This window comes from Lissotriton vulgaris, unplaced genomic scaffold, assembly GCF_964263255.1.
Source record: "Lissotriton vulgaris unplaced genomic scaffold, aLisVul1.2 SCAFFOLD_3302, whole genome shotgun sequence".
Classification (NCBI taxonomy): Eukaryota; Metazoa; Chordata; class Amphibia; order Caudata; family Salamandridae; genus Lissotriton; species Lissotriton vulgaris.
Genome location: NW_028253576.1, coordinates 64,011 through 82,228, shown reverse-complemented (window position 1 = coordinate 82,228; position 18,218 = coordinate 64,011). Strand labels below are relative to the sequence as shown.

At 43.8% G+C, this 18,218-nt stretch overlaps 1 protein-coding gene across 2 annotated transcripts in view; it reads right to left on the bottom strand.

Moving 5' to 3' along the window:
* LOC147660924 (uncharacterized) overlaps nucleotides 1-18,218 on the bottom strand; it is a 102,779-nt gene that overhangs the window by 21,297 nt on the left and 63,264 nt on the right. For both annotated transcript variants that reach the window (XM_086951422.1, XM_086951421.1), the window contains exons 3-4: nucleotides 16,155-16,202; nucleotides 14,616-14,687 (exon numbers count right to left, since the gene is read on the bottom strand). In XM_086951422.1, coding sequence (XP_086807548.1) covers nucleotides 14,616-14,673 — 58 coding nt within the window. In that variant the 5' untranslated portion in view covers nucleotides 14,674-14,687; nucleotides 16,155-16,202. The remainder of the gene's footprint in view (nucleotides 1-14,615; nucleotides 14,688-16,154; nucleotides 16,203-18,218) is intronic.

The following is an 18,218-nucleotide window of genomic DNA, read 5'->3' as shown; positions in this document are numbered from 1 at the left end:
GGACGGTGCATAGAGAGGTAGGCTTTCAATGATAATATGCCTCCCCATTTTTTTAAAATGAGAATGTATTTTTTGAAACTCCTCAAACAACACATGCTTTATCCATTCTAGAAACAAACCATTGAGGTGCCGCCCCCTGTCCACCGATCAGTTCTTAGGAGCCTGATATTCACAGGTACCCCCCCTTTTTTTCACAACCTCATGGATTTTACTTATTCATGTGAGTCTTGGCTTTCAATATTGTTCTATTCTTTACCTTACACAGACAACTCACAAAGCCCTGATGAGGGTTCAAACACGTTTGATTCGAACCTGAAACGCGTCGGCACTCCGCAAGAGCTAATCAAAACATTAAGTGTGTCTATGTTAATGATTGAACGTTATACGAGCTCTTGCTTTTTCACTTAGCTTTGGTTGTCTCAAAACAGGAATTTATTTGTAACTACATATCACTAAATGTGTCAATATTTTTTGTTCTGTGTATTCACGTTTTTCATGAATTGTTGTTCTTCATGATTGTCTATAACTGTACAACTATTGTGTTGATTGTTTTGGTACATCTTTTTCTTGTTCTTAAAGTTTTCAGAGATAAAAAATATTATGAGTAGTGGGTATAAATAAAAGTACCTATACATGTGTCATTGATTTACACTTGTACCCCCTTTTTTTGAAATAATTCCAATCTATGAGGTGTGGGCAGTCTCTATTGTTCTGCATTATTTTACGGTCCAGCCCCCCTCAGTCCCGCCTAGGACCTGACTCCTTCTGTTCTGTCCATGAGTGATAACAGCAAACCTTTTGGACCTCTATGCTCAATTGTCACTTTTCTCGAAGTCCTCACCGAGCCCTTATGCGACTCTCTCTATCTGAAGCGATATTACTTAGCGAATAAAACTGCACAAAAGCACCTCAAATGAACCCCAAGCCCCCCTCCAGTATCCCAGTAATTATCCATACAAACAGAATCCATCAAACAAACACAGGACCCAGACCCCAGCTCAATACACCCCCATACACTCCACTCCCTGAAAAGAGACCTGATCCCGTAAACCATCTGCACCTTGTTAGAAATGGGATCCCTGGCTGGCCAGGGCTTGCGCCAAAGTCAGTCAGAGACCACCACTCCTAAGTCAGGGCAAGGGAGTTACACGCCAAGATAACCCCTGCTCACCCTCTAGGTAACGTGGCGCAAGCAGCAAGTCTAAACTTGGAGGCGATGTGAGTTAAGTATTTGCACACGCACACCAGGAACAACACCCAAGGCCCACCACGAATGAAACTCCACACAAGGTTATATATAAAAATAGCCTTTGTATTACACCAAAACACATTAGATAAAACACACACTTTACAATGTGCCAACAGGCACGGGCAGAATTTACAAGGGATATGTACAAGACAGGGCCACTTGGACCACTGTCAGGAATCAGCACTTTTAGAACTTAGAATACAATACTTGTAGGCCTAGAACTTAGAACATAGAGCCTAACGGACAGTACCTCCCGTCCTGGTTGCGCGGGATAATGCGAGTGATCTCCTTAGTAAACTTGAGCAGGCGGCCGGCTAGCTACAAGCGTTTCTCTGGGGCGACCAATGTGTGCGGCTCAGAGGAGGAGGGGGAGGCAGGATGCGGGCGACCCAGCGAAGCGGCGCGGCTCAGGGGAGAGCGGCGCGGCTCGAGGCTTGGACGGGCGGCCGGGCACGAGCTGCTGAGGGGAGTGAGCGAGGCACACTTCAGCGAGGCCCCAGTGGCCCAGGGAGATCAGACAAGTCCCAGCAATTTGTCAGGGAAGGCACAATAGAGTCCACTGGTCCTGGGACTCTGGTCAGGGGGCGAGCTCAGTATCAAGCCCTTGGAATATCACTTACAACATAACAGAAAATCACTGTAGCACAAAACAAGTAACTACTGGTAATCGGGTAAGTACCACCTATGCAATCCTAACCACCTTAGGAACAGGTCACGCAGGGAACCAGGACCTCACTAGCACCACCAGTACTAGCAAGAACAACCACCTAAGTATCACAATACAAGTAGGGGCATAGGCACATTTACACTAAGCATGGGCGAATTTTGCGAATCTCGCGTTCGCGAATTTTGCGGATTTGCGAACTCGCAATCCGCAAAATCCGCTAATTCTCGTGAATTTGCGGATTTTTTTTTTTTTGTGTTCGCGCGGGTTTCTGCCAGTTCGCGAGGGTTTTGTACAATTTCGCAAACGCGAACTTACCTGTCGGGTCGCAAGTTTTGCGAACTTGTTGTTTCTACGTGTCCAGCCTGTTTGGGACACTCTTCTTCATCACTGCCACTCTCTGTCACCACTGCCACTCTCTGACTACTCATGCCACCCTCTGGCCCACCCATGCCACCCTCTGTTTCATCACAGCACCCTCTGGTTGTCCAGTCAGTGTACATTATTGTGGCAAAGCAAAGCACACCTTCCCTGCCTCAAGTGACCTGAATTAATTTGGGGCTGATTAATGTGTCACAGAATATTTTTTTAGCTGGCACCTGCTTCCTTAGTGCTTCCTGATTAGTGATCTTTTGCACTTGCTAAGTGCTTTCATTGTTGCAAAATTAGCTACAACACCTGCCCTGCCCCAACTGACAATAATGAATTAGGGGCTGATTAATGGATTTGAACTTCCAGCCTGGCTCCTGCTTGTCTCCCTTAGCTGTAATTCAGGACCTGCTTTGTGGCATATGTGTAACTATTCTGAGGTTCAGAGCAGGGTCACATAATAGTTGCAACTGGCAACTGAACTCTGGAGGGGCCCCTCAGGAAGCACTACAGGAAATGGCTACTAATGATAAGCCTGAACTTTTGAACCTGGTAAGTAGTTTCAGTTTTGCTAAGATCGTATTTCTGCAATTTAGCGCTTATTCGCGGGGCGCGAAGTTGTACTGAGAAACCGCGAACTCACGCGAACAGTGTGAGCAAGCCATAAAATCCGCTGCTCGCGGATTTGCGGATTTTGCGGGAGATTCGCGAATCTCGCGGATTGCGAATTTTCCAAAAATCCGCAAAATCCGCGAGCGAAACGGATTTTCCGCCCATGCTTAATTTACACATGATGCATTACAACACATTCAGCGGTGTAGGGCAGGAAAACACATGATGCAGAACCTACATTCAGCGGTGTAAGGAAAAGGCACATGACGCATAAAAACACATTCAGAGGTGCAGGACACAGGGTGCGCAAAACATACAACACGCAGTAAATTTCCTAACACCCAAAAGCAATAGGACATAGATCATAACAGCATCTAAACCACAGTTAGCGCAGGAATCATAATAGCACATGATTTATATCAAAGTCCAGGGTCCAGGTTGCGCCACTGCGCCAAGACCTAAACGTAGCAGCTGCCCACAAAGTGCTGGGCAGCTGTAGAGGATGATGAGGGGCATTGTGGGAGATCTGCGCCTGAACTGCGGATCATCAATGAAGCACACAACTGAAACAGCTGACACTATGCAGTGGGTGGAATTAACATTACATTCCTAACTGAGACTTGGCTGAATGAACACTCAGCCCCCTTACTCAACATGATTTCACCACCTAGCTATTCCATTATTGGGCTGGATGGATCAGAACACACAAGAGGCAGACTCGCAATCATTCATGAAGATGTCAACACCTCAACACCTTTGAGACCACAAACAACTCAACTTTCGAAGACCTAGAAGTTGCAACCCCTATCAAATTCCATACCATCCATCACACCCTGGTAATCGCTCAACCTACACCGAAGAGCTATTTGACCTGAAAAGAAGGGTGTCTCTAACTGACACCCATGACGTGTTCTTAGGAATCTTCAATCTTCACTGAAATGGCAGTGATGACAAATGGTTTGTAACTTAGAATGACTCTGAGTCAATGACTTCAGGCCACTCTGCAAAGGACAGACCCACAACAGAGATGCTGCTCTAGATGCGATAGTTACTAGAAGTGAACTTGTCTCTCTTTATTCCTTCACGCCCATCTACTGGTCAGATCACCACATCATACACTTCATCCTAAAAGTCAACCAGACACCCTACCAAAACACACCCAATAAACACACACTGGGCAATGAAGATCAAAGAAATTCCGCGCTCGACTTCAAGATCAATGCCCAGCTTCATTTACAGCCTCATCTGAACACGGTAGATGACATCACCGACCACTATCAATCAATGATGACAAACATGCTCAACCAAGTGGCCCGCTTAAACTCAAGAGATCCAGAAAGACCCAGTTTAGATTGTGGTTCAATGTGGATCTAAGAACAGAGAGGAGGCAACTAAGCATGACTGAAAGATTATGGAGAGAGAACCCTACACCAACACACCCTGCTCTCCTCAGATCCAAATGCCTCTCCTGCAAGAAACACATTTTTAGAGAAAAGGTTGCTTTCTTTCACAATCAACTGGACCAGGTGAAGAATAGACTGAGGGATATCTACAACATAATTAAACATCAATCTTCCCAAAAGGAAACACTATCCACTAATGAACGCAGTGAAGAAATAGTGAACTTCTTCACTGAGAAAATAATGAAAATTGAACAATCACTTATCCACGTCGCAAGTCAGACACATCAGCTCTCCTGTTTGGATGACGGACCAATCTCCAGGATAACTCCCTCTCCAGGGTTTACCTCAGATATGAGGAACCCACAACAAAACCAAATCAAGAAAGAACTTTGACCACCGAAGAAAAAATCTAATTGATCGGATTTCAAATCATTGACAGAAGGAGAAGTTCACAAGATAATTGCTAACTTAAAACCCACATCCCATACCACTGATCCTCTCCCATCTTCACCAACAGAGAACCTTAACCACATTATCTCTCCTTTATGGACCAAAATCATCAACGCTTCTCTCTCGTCGGGCTGTGTTACTGACTCTCTCCAGCTAGGCCAAGTCGCAATTACTCTCAAAAAATCTGGAGCAGATCTTAATGACCTCAACAACTTTAGACCGGTCACCAACCTTCAACTGCAAATGATCCAACTGAACCAACACAATGAGAAATTCAACCTCCACGACACCTGCCAATCAGGGTTCAAAAAAGGGCGTAGCACGGAAACTGGTACGCTCAATATATCAGATGATATTCTCAGAACTTTAGATGAAGGCGACCCTTGTATCTTGATCTTACTTAATCTATTGGCGGCATTTGACACAGTTAACCAGCATGCTTTACTTGAGACCCTCAAGAATCGTATGTGGTGTCATTGGCACATTCTTGAGATGGTCTCCGCCCGATCTACAGCATCGAGCTCAACAAATAAAAACAGCGGTTGTCTCTCACAACCTACTTCAGTTCCGGAAGAAGTTCTACAAGGCTCCGTCCATGACCCAGTTCTTTTTACCTCTCCATTGAAACCCCTCACAATTATCATGAAACAAACAGGTGTAAAATATTACCTATATGCAGACAAAACACAACTTTACTACAAAATATCAGCCCACAGTGGCTTTTGCCATCTGAATACCAAACTAAAAAAGATACAAACCTGGCTAAGCACCAATTACCTAAAACTGAGCTTCTACTCTTTTCCCCCAATGACAAGCCTTTGCCAATCCAAGGATGGCTCATGAGCATGGGTGCTCATAACGGATCTCTTGCACTCTCCCACTACGTGAATTCCCTTGGAACCATCATAGACAAAAACATGTCAATGAAAGAACACATCAACAATTCACCCAAAGGGGCGCTCTACCACCTAAAAACCTTAGTACAATCACTGGTCCTCTTGAAACTTGACTACAGCAACAGCATAATCACTGGAAACTCAACAAGCCACCATGTGCTTCTAAGAACAACTCACTGCAGCCGCTGGACTCCTCAGAGGTGCCAAACATTTTGACAACATCTCACCTGCTCTCAATAGTCTCAATTAGCTCCAGAACGAAGGATGATGCATTTTCAAGACAGCTTGTATAACCCACAAAGTGCTTCACACTACACTGAAAACCCTAAATATTTACAAAATAAATTATAGAGACGAGGTAGAAATTGGGCCCTAAAGCTTCAACTCACTCCTTCTCATCCCTCCCAAACTGGAGAAAAAAAACTGAAACGTTCTCCCTTAGGTAATGCACCATGGATTTGGAAATCAATTCCTAAAGACCTCTGCTTCCTACATTTGTTTCAACTGGAACCTGAAATCACTACAGCTGAACAAAGACTTCAAAAGACTCGCCTGAGCTACACCAACAGGATCCTTCGATATGGTCACCTGACCCAATTCAGCACTAAATCTGTCATTAATAATATTCCTATTATTTTTCACCTTTGGATATCCTATGTCAACCCAGAATCCTTGTATTAAGTCTATGGTCTCAAATCACATGCCTTGTAAACGTCTCTGATACCCTAGGGTATAGTCAGCACTAAATAAAACTCTCAAATAAAGAAATGAATCAGTATATCCTATCACTTAGGGTGGGGTCCAACTTGACACAGCAGCTGATTCTGGTTCTATCGTACAATTGTCATTAGATGGAATGAAAAATGTAAGGATACCTTTGGAGATAACGTATAACGGATTCATATGGCCCGGTATTGTCTGGTCAAGTCTGAATATAAAGATAGAAAAGCAGAAGGGAACGGTTTGTTGCTGAAAAAGAGAGGAGTTGTCTTTGTGGAAGCTGGAACCGAGAAGTCTTGATATCACTTTCATTCTCAATTGTCCACAACAAGTTTTGACCTCAGACAGTCAAGATTGTTTTCCACCACAAATCTAGAATCATTTCCCAAATTACAGCGTTTTGTCATAAGATTGCGTTGAAAGACATTACCACTCCTGTTCAAGTAGGTTGAATCTCTAGATCACACTTAGGTTGACCATCAAGTGCCTCTTCAGCCAAAAAGTGAGCATGTGTCTACTTTTATCACACCTTTCTGGCGTTTGCCATATACACGCGTGGTGTTGGGGCTGCATCATCTGGGTCTCGGATTCAACACTTGATGTACCAAAAGTCCAAAGGTCCTGAGTCTGTGTGTTAAGAAGATATCCTTATCAAGGCAAGAGATCCGGAAGAATGAGAAGTGTGCATGACCCGTGTTGAGCAGCAAAGGGTTAACTGTAGTAATGAAGACCTGTCATTTTGTACTTAATTCCATCACATATTTGGGACATGGCATTGCTGAGAATTGTTTTTTCCAGAGAAAGAATTGGTTGAAGCTGTGAAGAAAGCTCTCACTCACACTTCTAAAGAGGATGTCAGATCTTTTCTCAGGTTAGCAGAATTTTATGCACAATTTGTTAAAGATTTGGAACAAAAACATTAGAAAATGTTAGTAAAACAGTATTCTTTTAAATTGCTTTGATTGCCTCAAGAAGGACATTTGCCTTGTCATTTATTTACAGGGATCTGATCCTAGTTCTTGAAGCGAGGATCCATACCTCCCACCCCAGTTACTGGTGTGGGAGGTATGATTCCAAGGTGCTTGACACCAAACACGATATGTTTCCTAAAAGCGGTTTCTAAGTTAGCATGTACCGCAAGGTTATAAAGCACTTAAATATATATGGCTTGCATCGCAGGCAACCCTTGATAATAGGTTATAACCATTATAAGCACCAACTCTTGTGGGCATGGATTGGGCGTAGTTCTCTCACAAATTGGGAAAACTTCATAACAATAACAATTGTGTGCGCTTTACGTTGACTTTCTCCTGCAGAGAAACTTTCTGTACTATGGAGAGAGAAATGGCCGGGTGTGTGTGGGGAATTGATAAATTCCAGCTTTATATTTGGTGCTCGGAATTCTCAATTCGTACTGACCCCAAACCACTCACCAAAACACCCCCCACAGCCGGAATAGAGAAGGCTACGCATAGGTTAGTGAGATTGTCTTAAGGGTTGTGAACCAGACAATAAATTATGTCAAGTGAGAGATTACTTGTTGGATGGGTGGCCTGGGAAGAGATGTGTGGCGGCAGAAATTAGAGCTCTCTGGGAAATAAAAGAGGAATTGTCATGGGAAGATGATGGACTGTTCTTGAGAGGGATCAGGGGGATTCCACCCCAAACTCTAAGAGGAAAAGTATTAGAGATTATGTATGAAGAACTCTTAGGCATTATGAAAAGTAAGAGAAAAACTAAATGACATTATTGGTGCGTTGATCTGGAACACATAGCAAAGAAGTCTTTTCATGTCTCAATGGTGAGCAGTAATGGGCCGGGTCTGCAAGATCTGGTGGCTCAGTGGACTAAAGCATCCACAATAGGGGCCTGCATTCAACCTCATGGTGACAGGTTCAAATCCTGGGGGTCAACTCAGCCTTTCATCCATCTGAAGTCAATATGATGAGTACCATTGAATTGGGTAACAATAAACATCTGTTATTCAGCTCCAAAGTGCCCATGAATGAACCTGCGCTCTACAAACACATGCTATGTAATGCATACGGGAGAGAGACGCAGTCCGTGAAATGCTACAGAAGTGTAATTCAAGAAAGGAAGCAAGGTGACATTTGTGAAGAGATAGTGCTACAGTTGAGACATTAGGACACAGGATCTGAACTGAATAATTTCAGTGCGACTGTTCAATTGGCTTTTCCTGGGGTCTTCGTTAATGCGTTATGATGCCAGAAGGGGTTTGTTCGAGGGTGGGGTAGCCACCTTCAGAAATGGCCGATTTAGTTAAGAAAGAGTAGAGAGATTGTGTAAGAATGCTGTGGAGTAGTAGGCCCTTATAGTCATGGGCAAAGAAAGCCAATGAAGAGATACATGTATGACTTGAGTTAAGAGTACAAGAGTCCTCGTGGGCCGGCCCACTGTTCTTTTGCTCACCATGCTACCTCAGTTTGGACCCAGACATAAACATGAGCCCGTCGGATGAGCCCATCACAACAACAACAACAACAAAGGAGTTTATAAAGCGCCTGGTGACGCCATCACGGCGTGTCCCCGCGCTGTGGAAAGAAGTCAGGTGCATAGTAGGGAATTACAGGGAAAACAAGTGAGTTTTTAAGCTTTTCCTGAAGGCGGTCTCCGAGTCCGCTAGTCTGATCTCCATAGGGAGAGCATTCCATTCCTTGGCGGCCATAACCCGAAAAGAGCGGCCACCCATTCTGGCCTTCCTGATACGGGGTACTGTGAGCAAGCCAGTTCCCCTGGAGCGAAGAGTTCTATTGGGCTCATAAGGAATGGCTAAGTCTTTCATGTAGGAAGGAGCTTTTTGGGAGATGATCCTATAGCATATTAGTAGTGCTTTAAAGAGAATTCTCTTTTTTATGGGTAGCCAGAGCAGGTTTGGAAGGAGCTCTCTTGGGAAGTCTAAGGACTAGACGTGCTGCTGTGTTCTGCAGGACTTGAAGTCTCCTGATGTTATTTTGCGATGTTCCGAGCAGAAGCACATTCCCATAGTCTATTCTGGAAGTCACAGGGGAATCCAGCGCGGGGCTGCGTGTGTTCCAGTCCAGGGAGGGCCTGGCGTGGCAGCTCAGAATGGACTATTCCCATGAGGAGCCGGGTCAAGACTGATTTGCATATGTCTGGGTCTAAGTTGAGGTGTCATGGTGGGTGAAAGAATGATGGGTTGGTATGTTACCCGAGCATTGCTGGTGGTTAGACTTATCACATACAACACAACAGAGCTTTGTCTGGGGCCGCACCCAGAATCTGGAACTCGCTGCCACCCAACGTCAGAAGAATACCTTTCTTGTCTGGATTCAAAAAGGAAGCAAAGACTTTCCTAATGGGCAAATTCCTTCGGCAACACTCTCAGCTAATATACAGAGCAGCTGCCTAGCCATATGCTCTCTTCTTGACCTCTACCAGTGTATGCCAATCTGCACCTTGATGTAGCCTATGCAATGCCTTGTATCATGGCTGCTGTTCTTTTTTAGCATTTGTTTTTCTCTCATAAGTTGTACCCATGTTGCCTATTCACTCATTGCAATATCCTCTTTATCACAGCAAAACGTTCACATGATTTCGTCTGTTCTGAACTTTTGTAAACATCTTGCTTAGCTCTGTAAAGCGCTCTGATACCCTAACAGGTCACATTTGTGCGCTATAAAACACTAAATAAATAAGTAAATAAATAAATAAATAAATAAATAAATAAAAAAAATACATTGCAAGCAGCCTCCCATCACCTTTTGTGTGTTTTACTGTCTCTGATCAACCTGGCACATAGGGAAAGTTTAGGCATGGTCACAGGAAAGTTAGTCCTGGATTTCCGTGGCCTATTTTGGACCTGTATCTGGAGACAGTAGTCTGTAGGTGTGGAAACTGCTAGATGGCCTGAGTCCCTGAGTTCCACCACCACTTTGTCCAACCGAAATAAATTAGCCTTGAGATGAGACGGCCATGGAAAACATGGGACCCATGAGAAGGAAGAGGCATGCACAATATGTGTTGCTATTGACAGACATCCTTTCACAGTGACCTGAAGTGGTTTGGGTGAGTCACGTTGAGTCTTGACATGTCAACATTTTTAGAGCAACTGATAACGTGACACAGTTGTGAACAGTTTTTCTAGAGAAGAACGTCACTAAGCATAATGGTGCTTTCTTCCACCCTTAGTCCAGTGGTGCAAGTGTGCGGTTTAACAGCAGCCTCAAGCAGGGAAGCAAGCTAGCTCATACGAACAAGGTCAACCGGAAGGAAAATGCTGAGAAGTTAATTTTTAACTACAGAAAGGAAACTTATCCTAGTAATGAAAAGTCAGAATTTAAGGAAAAGCTTAACTTTAGGTTGATGGTATGGAGCAAAGGTTGGGTAGATGTGTGTAAGAAGTTTATATCAGGAAAGTTTTGAAGCAGGGTCTAGTTTTACCGTATAAACGCCTTAGCCTATTCCTACCCACGCCTGAGGCATGAGACCCTCATTAAGGCCCCACCAGCTAGCAAATAGGAATCTGTTAAGTTGACCATACTGTCTCAGTAGGCCCAAATGCCTCTCTGCTAAAATACAAGTTATTTCTTCTGCGACACATACAATGCTTTAGCTCAGACTTCTTTGTAAACAAACTGCCTGTAAGGCCCCCACTCCCTCGATGTCCCCCTCTTCCTTTACACCCATGTACATTCCGCAAGAACAGGGAACTCCTCAAGTTAAGAGGAACTCTTATAAACGTGCAAAATTTTCCCTGAAGTGATGCAAATCCTGTTCAATTTCATTACGATTCACGGTCAAACATCAAGTGACCTATTGGTAAGGAACGTGGTGTGGGCGTCACTTCTGTTTTCCTAATATTTCCGAGAAGTGACCAAAGTGCGTCATGCGGCCAAAGCACCTGATAATGTTGTGATTTTGTTAAAGGAGTATGAATAATCTGCCCAGAGTCCATTTGTCAAACTACCTCACTGAGATGACCCCTTGGATCATGGTGCATGTTTGGTTCCCCTCAGCTATCTTTCTAGGATGCTTGGCTGAGGCTATAATGCTTAGTTTGTTTTGAAAATGTTGTCTTCTCTCTCTCCTCTGCATGAGCTTAGTGCATTTGGAAATTTGTCTCTTTCTCTCTTCTCTGCATTTCCATGGATCTAAAATATATTTGCGTTGCATGCGTTTGTTCTTCACTCCAGAAATGTGTCTTTAAATGCCAAGTCTTTGTTAAGACTTCCAGGCTCATTATTACATTTTAAAGTGTTTCTTTTTCACTTCATGTTGGAAATGATTTTCTCAAAAAACACAAAAACTTGCCTAGACCAACATTGATTTCAAAGAGTCTTAATCATCAAGATCAAACACCAGTTTATTTGGTTTGACCCGGTATTTTTATTTTAACAAATAAAGGACAAAGTCAAAAACAGGAGCACAGTCACTAAAAGAAAACCACTTTTGTAACTAGTGAATGCTAGTTCACACTATAAATGACTTGCTCGCTCCTTCAGGTGTACACTGTGTCTCTCCTCATTTTGGAGGTAATGGCTCCTTGTATTGATGAGTGATATTAATTCCCTCTATTTCACTAGAGAGACCTCAACTAGGGAAATAGATGGAATTAATATCCCTCATCAATACAATGAGCCATTACCTCCAAAATGAGGAGAGACACAGTGTAATCTAAGCCTTCTTTCAAAAGCTGCCAGGTCCAGCTTGCCAGAGTAATACAGAAAAGTGACAACGCCCTGATGAGCATCCGGGAACTGGTTTTCCTGGGTTCGAAACGTGTCGGCACACCTGAAGGAGTGAGCAATGTCATTTATAGTGTGAACTAGCATTCACTAGTTACAAAAGTGGTTTTCTTTTAGTGACTGTGCTCCTTTTTTTGACTTTGTCCTTTATTTGTTGGATAGTGATTCACTCCATTGAAAGAAAAACATAAAGATATGATGTTTGTTTGTATAAAGTACTGTTTCTGAGATGTATGATGTTTATTTTTTATTGAATATGTGGAATGTAAATATACGTTTGTAAATTGCATTGTATAATAATATATATATATGAATGTACAGTCTTTCCTTTTCGTGCATAAATGTGAAAAAGATAGTCTAAAAGAATTATAGAATAGAAGGGTGTAAATAAAAATACCGGGTCAAACCAAATAAACCGGTGCTTGATCTTGATGATTACGACTCTTCGAAATCAATGTTGGTGTGGGCAAGTTGTTGTGTTTTTTATATAATAAGGTCCAGCCTGCCCCATGCTCCATATGGGCCTAACTCCTTAGCTTTATAAAGGAGATGATTTACTGGCAATAAAGTGCAAACAAACCTGATTCAGCTTCCATTGTTTGCACATGTATTTTCTCATATTTTGTAGAAGCACCACCACAAATTAAGCTGCCCTGGTCCAGTCCCCAGGACCATCAAATCCTCCTGAACAGTTTGAACATGAGAAAAATAGGAAAAGTATGATAGGAGATGAGCCACTGGAGAAGGTGTTGTATAGGTGGGGGTATGGGTGTGGGTGGTGGCAGCTGTTATGTCATGTTACAATCATTTATATTGCGCATGAATTACCCCCTGAGCGGTTTCTCTGTGCAGGAAGCCTCGCAACATCATACCACAGTCACCGCAAAACTATCCCTAAAACAATTCAATTTTAAGCGATTTTCCGAATTTGAGATGCTCCATACAGAAACGTAAATGAACTGCGAGGGTATTCCAGTAGAGAGGGGAAGATAGGAAAGCCCTCTAGCACCGGGACAAGACTTTTTAATCCGAGGGAGTACGAGCAGCCTCATCCCACAGAGAGGGACGAAATTATTCAGGACTGTACATGGAAAGCATCGAGGTTGAGTATTAGGGCACTTCCCCATTAGGGCTTTGTGAGCCATTAACCAGATCTTGAAGACAATCCTCTAATGAACCGGTAACCAATGTAAAGACTGCAAAAGAGGGGCAGACAAGACCCTCGCAGGAGCATGGCAGATAAGGCGGTCTGCTGTGATTTGCACCACACATTTAGTAATAGAGGCAGGTAAAGCCTTCCCATAATACGAGTGACTCACCACTAAGGCTGTGGGTTGTGCAGCATGGTCCAAGTTCTAGGAGCCCATCACGGTAGCCAAGCTGAGCAGCAAAGCAGTGAAGATGAGGGGTGGTAGAATTCAAAATGCGTCATACGTGGGTGCACGTGAAGGATGCTGGGAAGTGGCTGTTATGGGCTGATGGTGAAGAGGCTGCAATGACTGCTGGGGCATCGCCAGCATGGGTGTCCGAGGTGTGAGTTCAGCCTATCGACGTGACTGCATCTGGTTCTAGTTTTGTAACTTTACCTTTGACTGTGCCTTGGGGGTTCCCAGGTGGTCGTTCCTACGTGTCTAGATTGCGGTTCGGTGGCTGAACAAAGCCTCCAAACTAAAACCTCGTGTTTGCCTCTAGCAGCTTATTTCAAGGGCTGCTCTGCAGGACATTGGGATCAACGAGTAGACATACAGTATCTGACTGCTGAAAGCGACACAGGCACTCAGACCTGCAGATGCTGCTATGGACCTAGCGACATCCCAGAGGCGCTCAGACCTGCAGTCGGTCCCATGGACCCAGTGAGATCCCAGAGGCTCTAGGATCTACAGTTGGTCCCATGGACCTATGGGAATCTCAGAGGCTCTACGATCTACAGTCGGTCCCATGGACTCAGTGAGATCCCAGAGGCTCTAGGATCTACAGTCGGTCACATGGACCCAGAGGCCCCCAGACCTCCAGATGGTCCCATGGACCCAGTGAGATCCCAGAGGCTCTCAGACCTGCAGTCGGTCCCAAGGACCCAGTGAGATTCCAGAGGCTCTAGGATCTGCAGATGGTCCCATGGACCCGGTGAGATCCCAGAACCCCTCAGAACTCCAGACGGTTCCATGGACCCAGTGAGATCCCAGAGGCTCTCAGACCTGCAGATGGTCCCATGGACCTAGTAAGATCCAAGAGGCTCTTAGACCTGCAGTCGGTCCCATGGACCTAGTGAGATCCCAGAGGCTCTAGGATCTGCAGTCGGTCCCATGGACCCAGTGAGATCCCAGAGGCTCTACGATCTGCAGTCGGTCCCATGGACCTAGTGAGATCCAAGAGGCTCTCAGACCTGCAGTCGGTCCCATGGACCTAGTGAGATCCAAGAGGCTCTCAGACCTGCAGTCGGTCCCATGGACCTAGTGAGATCCCAGAGGCTCTATCGACAGTTGCTTGCTTTATGAAATACTATGAGTAACCTGGTGTAGAACTTACCTTCAGAAACACCAGCGGCGACCAAGACCAGCACCAGCACCAGCAGCGTTAGCTCCATGGTTGTGAAATTATCTGCAGGAAGAGACCAAGTGAGAGAGAGGGGAGTTGAAGATGTGCCAGAAGGTGAGATAGTCCTACCGGCTACGTATAGATACCGTGGAGCTCATAGACTTTAAGAATCTCGGACAGCTGGGGACACATATTTATGGTGGATACCGCAGGCAGCGCATCAGTACACACACAGATGCTGCTCATGAGCAAAGCACAGGGCTCTGTTAGCTGATGAAGTTCACCTAACATGGCTGTCATTTTACACTGATGGAGACATGACGGTACTAATTGTTGATTGCGGGTGTATGGTTGCGGTATGCAGCTCATGCTACCGGCACCGCAGTAAGGAGCCGGTCTACCATCCCTCCCTGTGTAATCCGTGTCATTTGTTGTAGCTGAGCCCCCGATTCTCACTGACTGCATGAATAGTGTACGGCTAGGGCTTGGGAACACGCGAAATAAGAGTACCCTTTTCGTAGCTTCTTGTCAGGACTCACAGGAGGTTTCCTCATTTTAACGCAATGCTGGCTACCATCACCCCCCTACTAAGTTATCAAAAGTCAGTTCATCCCTCAAGCTGGAGTGCTTGTTGGCACCGATGGAACTCCAAGATGGCTGCCAACACGCACATTCTGCAACAGCATACCGCTGTTAGCAGTCTAGTCTTTTAGGCTTCAGAACCCCTGGTGAAGTGTGCTTCAACATTCCACTGTGCACTTCACTGAAGAAATAATTGGAAGAGCACCTGCTTTCCCAGCATTGTGAAAGTCAGTTGCGATAAAATCAGGGTTAGCTTCATCAGAACTACATTCCCTAATCAGGTTAGTATTAAACTTGTAGCTAATATAAAACATTATGTGAGAAAAGGTTATCATGTCAGAGATAAATGGAAACGAAGTCAGAATATATTTTCCTTCCTTTGAAAACTGGAACAACCTTTCAGTAAGAGCTTTCCTTAGCTGAGAAGATTAAATACAAAGCTTTTTAAATCAAGCTGTCTTATTCAGCTGTTCCAGAATCTGTCAGACCCGGGTGTGACCTTTCACACATGTCTTCTTTGACTGAAACTTGTTCACTCGTCAGAGAATTAATTAAAAGGTGAAGTCAGGGTCAAATGCCGGCATATTTCTTTCTCTTGCCATGTGTTAAGTTTGAAGATAAATAAGTGGAGGCCCAGTTAAAGTACTCCAGTAATGTTCTATGGCCAGAATAAATTAACTCTTCAGCAAACATTAAAACTCAGTGCAAAATAAATAGTGCTTCCAGCAAACATTAAAACTGATGGCCTGAATAAAAGGAAGGCTTCCTTTTAACATTTAACCAAGGTTCTGAAGCATTGTTTAAGAACTAATTAAATACAGAAAAAACAGTCATCCTACTCCAGAAACCCCAGTTCAAGGACCACTCCAGTCTCTTAATAGTGAGTTAATAGAAAGAAAGAGAAGCCCAAAAATTACGTAAATTAGGAATACAGAAATAAATACTTACCTTATCTTTCTTACTTTAAGGAATAGCAGGTTCAAGTGCAGATTGTACCTGAGAACGAAAGAAAAGAGATTTGAGTGAAGACTTCTCATACAACCTAGCAAACAATACATGAGAAGTAGAAGAGAAGTAAGCTTCAGTAAACCTTCGGGTAAGATAAGTTATTTATGAACAATAGAAAAAACAGTAAGTTAAAAGGCACAGTAAATAAAGGTTTTTTACATGTTTCTGTTGCAGTCCTGTAAGAAGAAGAAGACAACGTAGCTGAACAGGCAGAATATTGGAGCTCTTCTCTGTCCCAACCCCTTTCCCCCTTAGAACGTACCTGCAATGGAATACTAAAAGACCTAGCAGGGTTGGTTCTGAGAAGGGTATTAGGATCTAGCGTCATTCTGCTCCTGTGTGGTTCAGACAGGAATAAGTATATAGACCCTGACAGAGTGAAGTATCCACGTTGGTAACAGCACCTGAGCAGAATGGCAGAAGGAATTGATTTTAAAAATGTGGACGATATTTTGAGTAATATACAAAGGGACTTAGTGGCAGTTAGAGAGGAAAATAAAATACTAAGAGAGGAGATAATTACCTTTAAAACAGGAACACCCGTTTTGAAATCTAGGCCAAGAACCACATCCTTTGAAACCCAGAGTCCTAAAATCAGCACTTCATCCTTTGCCCCCGCACAAGTAATCGACTCATTATCCCCAGTCATTCCTCTCTCCACTCCAGAGCGATTCAATGGAGACCCGCAGAAAGCACACGTTTTTTTGACCCAATGCTCTCTGCATTTTATGTGCCGCCCAACGATCTTCCCCGATGCTCAATCACAAGTGGCTTTTATCTTGTCCTACCTTAGTGGGGATGCCACCTCATGGTCCATGCCACTAGTAACTAAGGATGACCCGATTTTGTACAGTTTAGATGAATTCAAGAAGGAATTACTCTGAATTTTCGATAGGAGAAAAGCATCTGAAGCTTCAGACAACGAACTGTTGGAGTTAAAACAAGGAAACCAAGAACTTGTGTCTTACCTAGCCCAATTTAATAAACTAGTGGTCGAGACCAACTGGCCCGAGGATAAAAGAGCAGCAGTATTCTATAGAGGATTGCGAGAGGAACTGAAGGACACTATCTCAAATCCCTATTCGCCCCACTGATATCTCTGCCTTAATGGATTTAACCTTAGAGATTGATTATCGGTAAAGTGAGCAGAAAGGAGAACGGCGGAAGGAGTTTAGACCAAGTGTTCCCTGTTTTGACCGTTTTAAAAACTGAATCCACACAGACAGTAGAGAGTTCTTCGGGAATTGAACCCATGCAAATTGGTGTAGTCAGAAGAAGAAAAAGAAAAGAGAAGGCTGAACAAACTGTGCCTATATTGTGGAGGAAGTGGACATTTTGTCAAGAACTGTTAAAAGAGACCAAAACTGCCAGCAAAGGAGAAGGAAAACTATAGGCACCACAGGTAAGCGGAGTTGGGCCTGTGGATGCGAATTGAAAAACAACTCCAACAAATCACCAATTGGCAAATACACTACAAGCCTCCTCACCACATTTGGTTATGACAGTGACATTAAGGTTTAGAGGTATGGTTTTGACAGGAATAACCGTCATGGTGGATTCCGGGGCAACAGGTAACTTCTGCGACCACAAATTCTCTAACCTGATTGGTTTACAAGCTATCAAGAAGGAGAAAAGTGAGAAGGTCCGAGTGGTGGATGGTACAGAATTAACTTTAGGGCCCATAACAAGCCATACAGAATTGGTACACATGATTACTGTCGAGGAACACCAAGAGATCTTGCAATTTAATTTAATAGACGCCCCCCAGTTTCAACTGATTCTAGGTTTACCATGGTTAACTGAGCACAACCCGTTAATTGATTGGGGAGCCCGAACTATTCAATTAAATTCAAACTACTGCACCAAAAATTGTTTCAATGATCAAACAGATTTTTCTGTGTCCTGCGCAGCCATCCAGCTGTGTGAAGGTGGAAGTTCGGTATGTGTGATCCAAACTACTAAGATACTAGAAGAATACCAAGACCTTGCTGATGTCTTTGATGA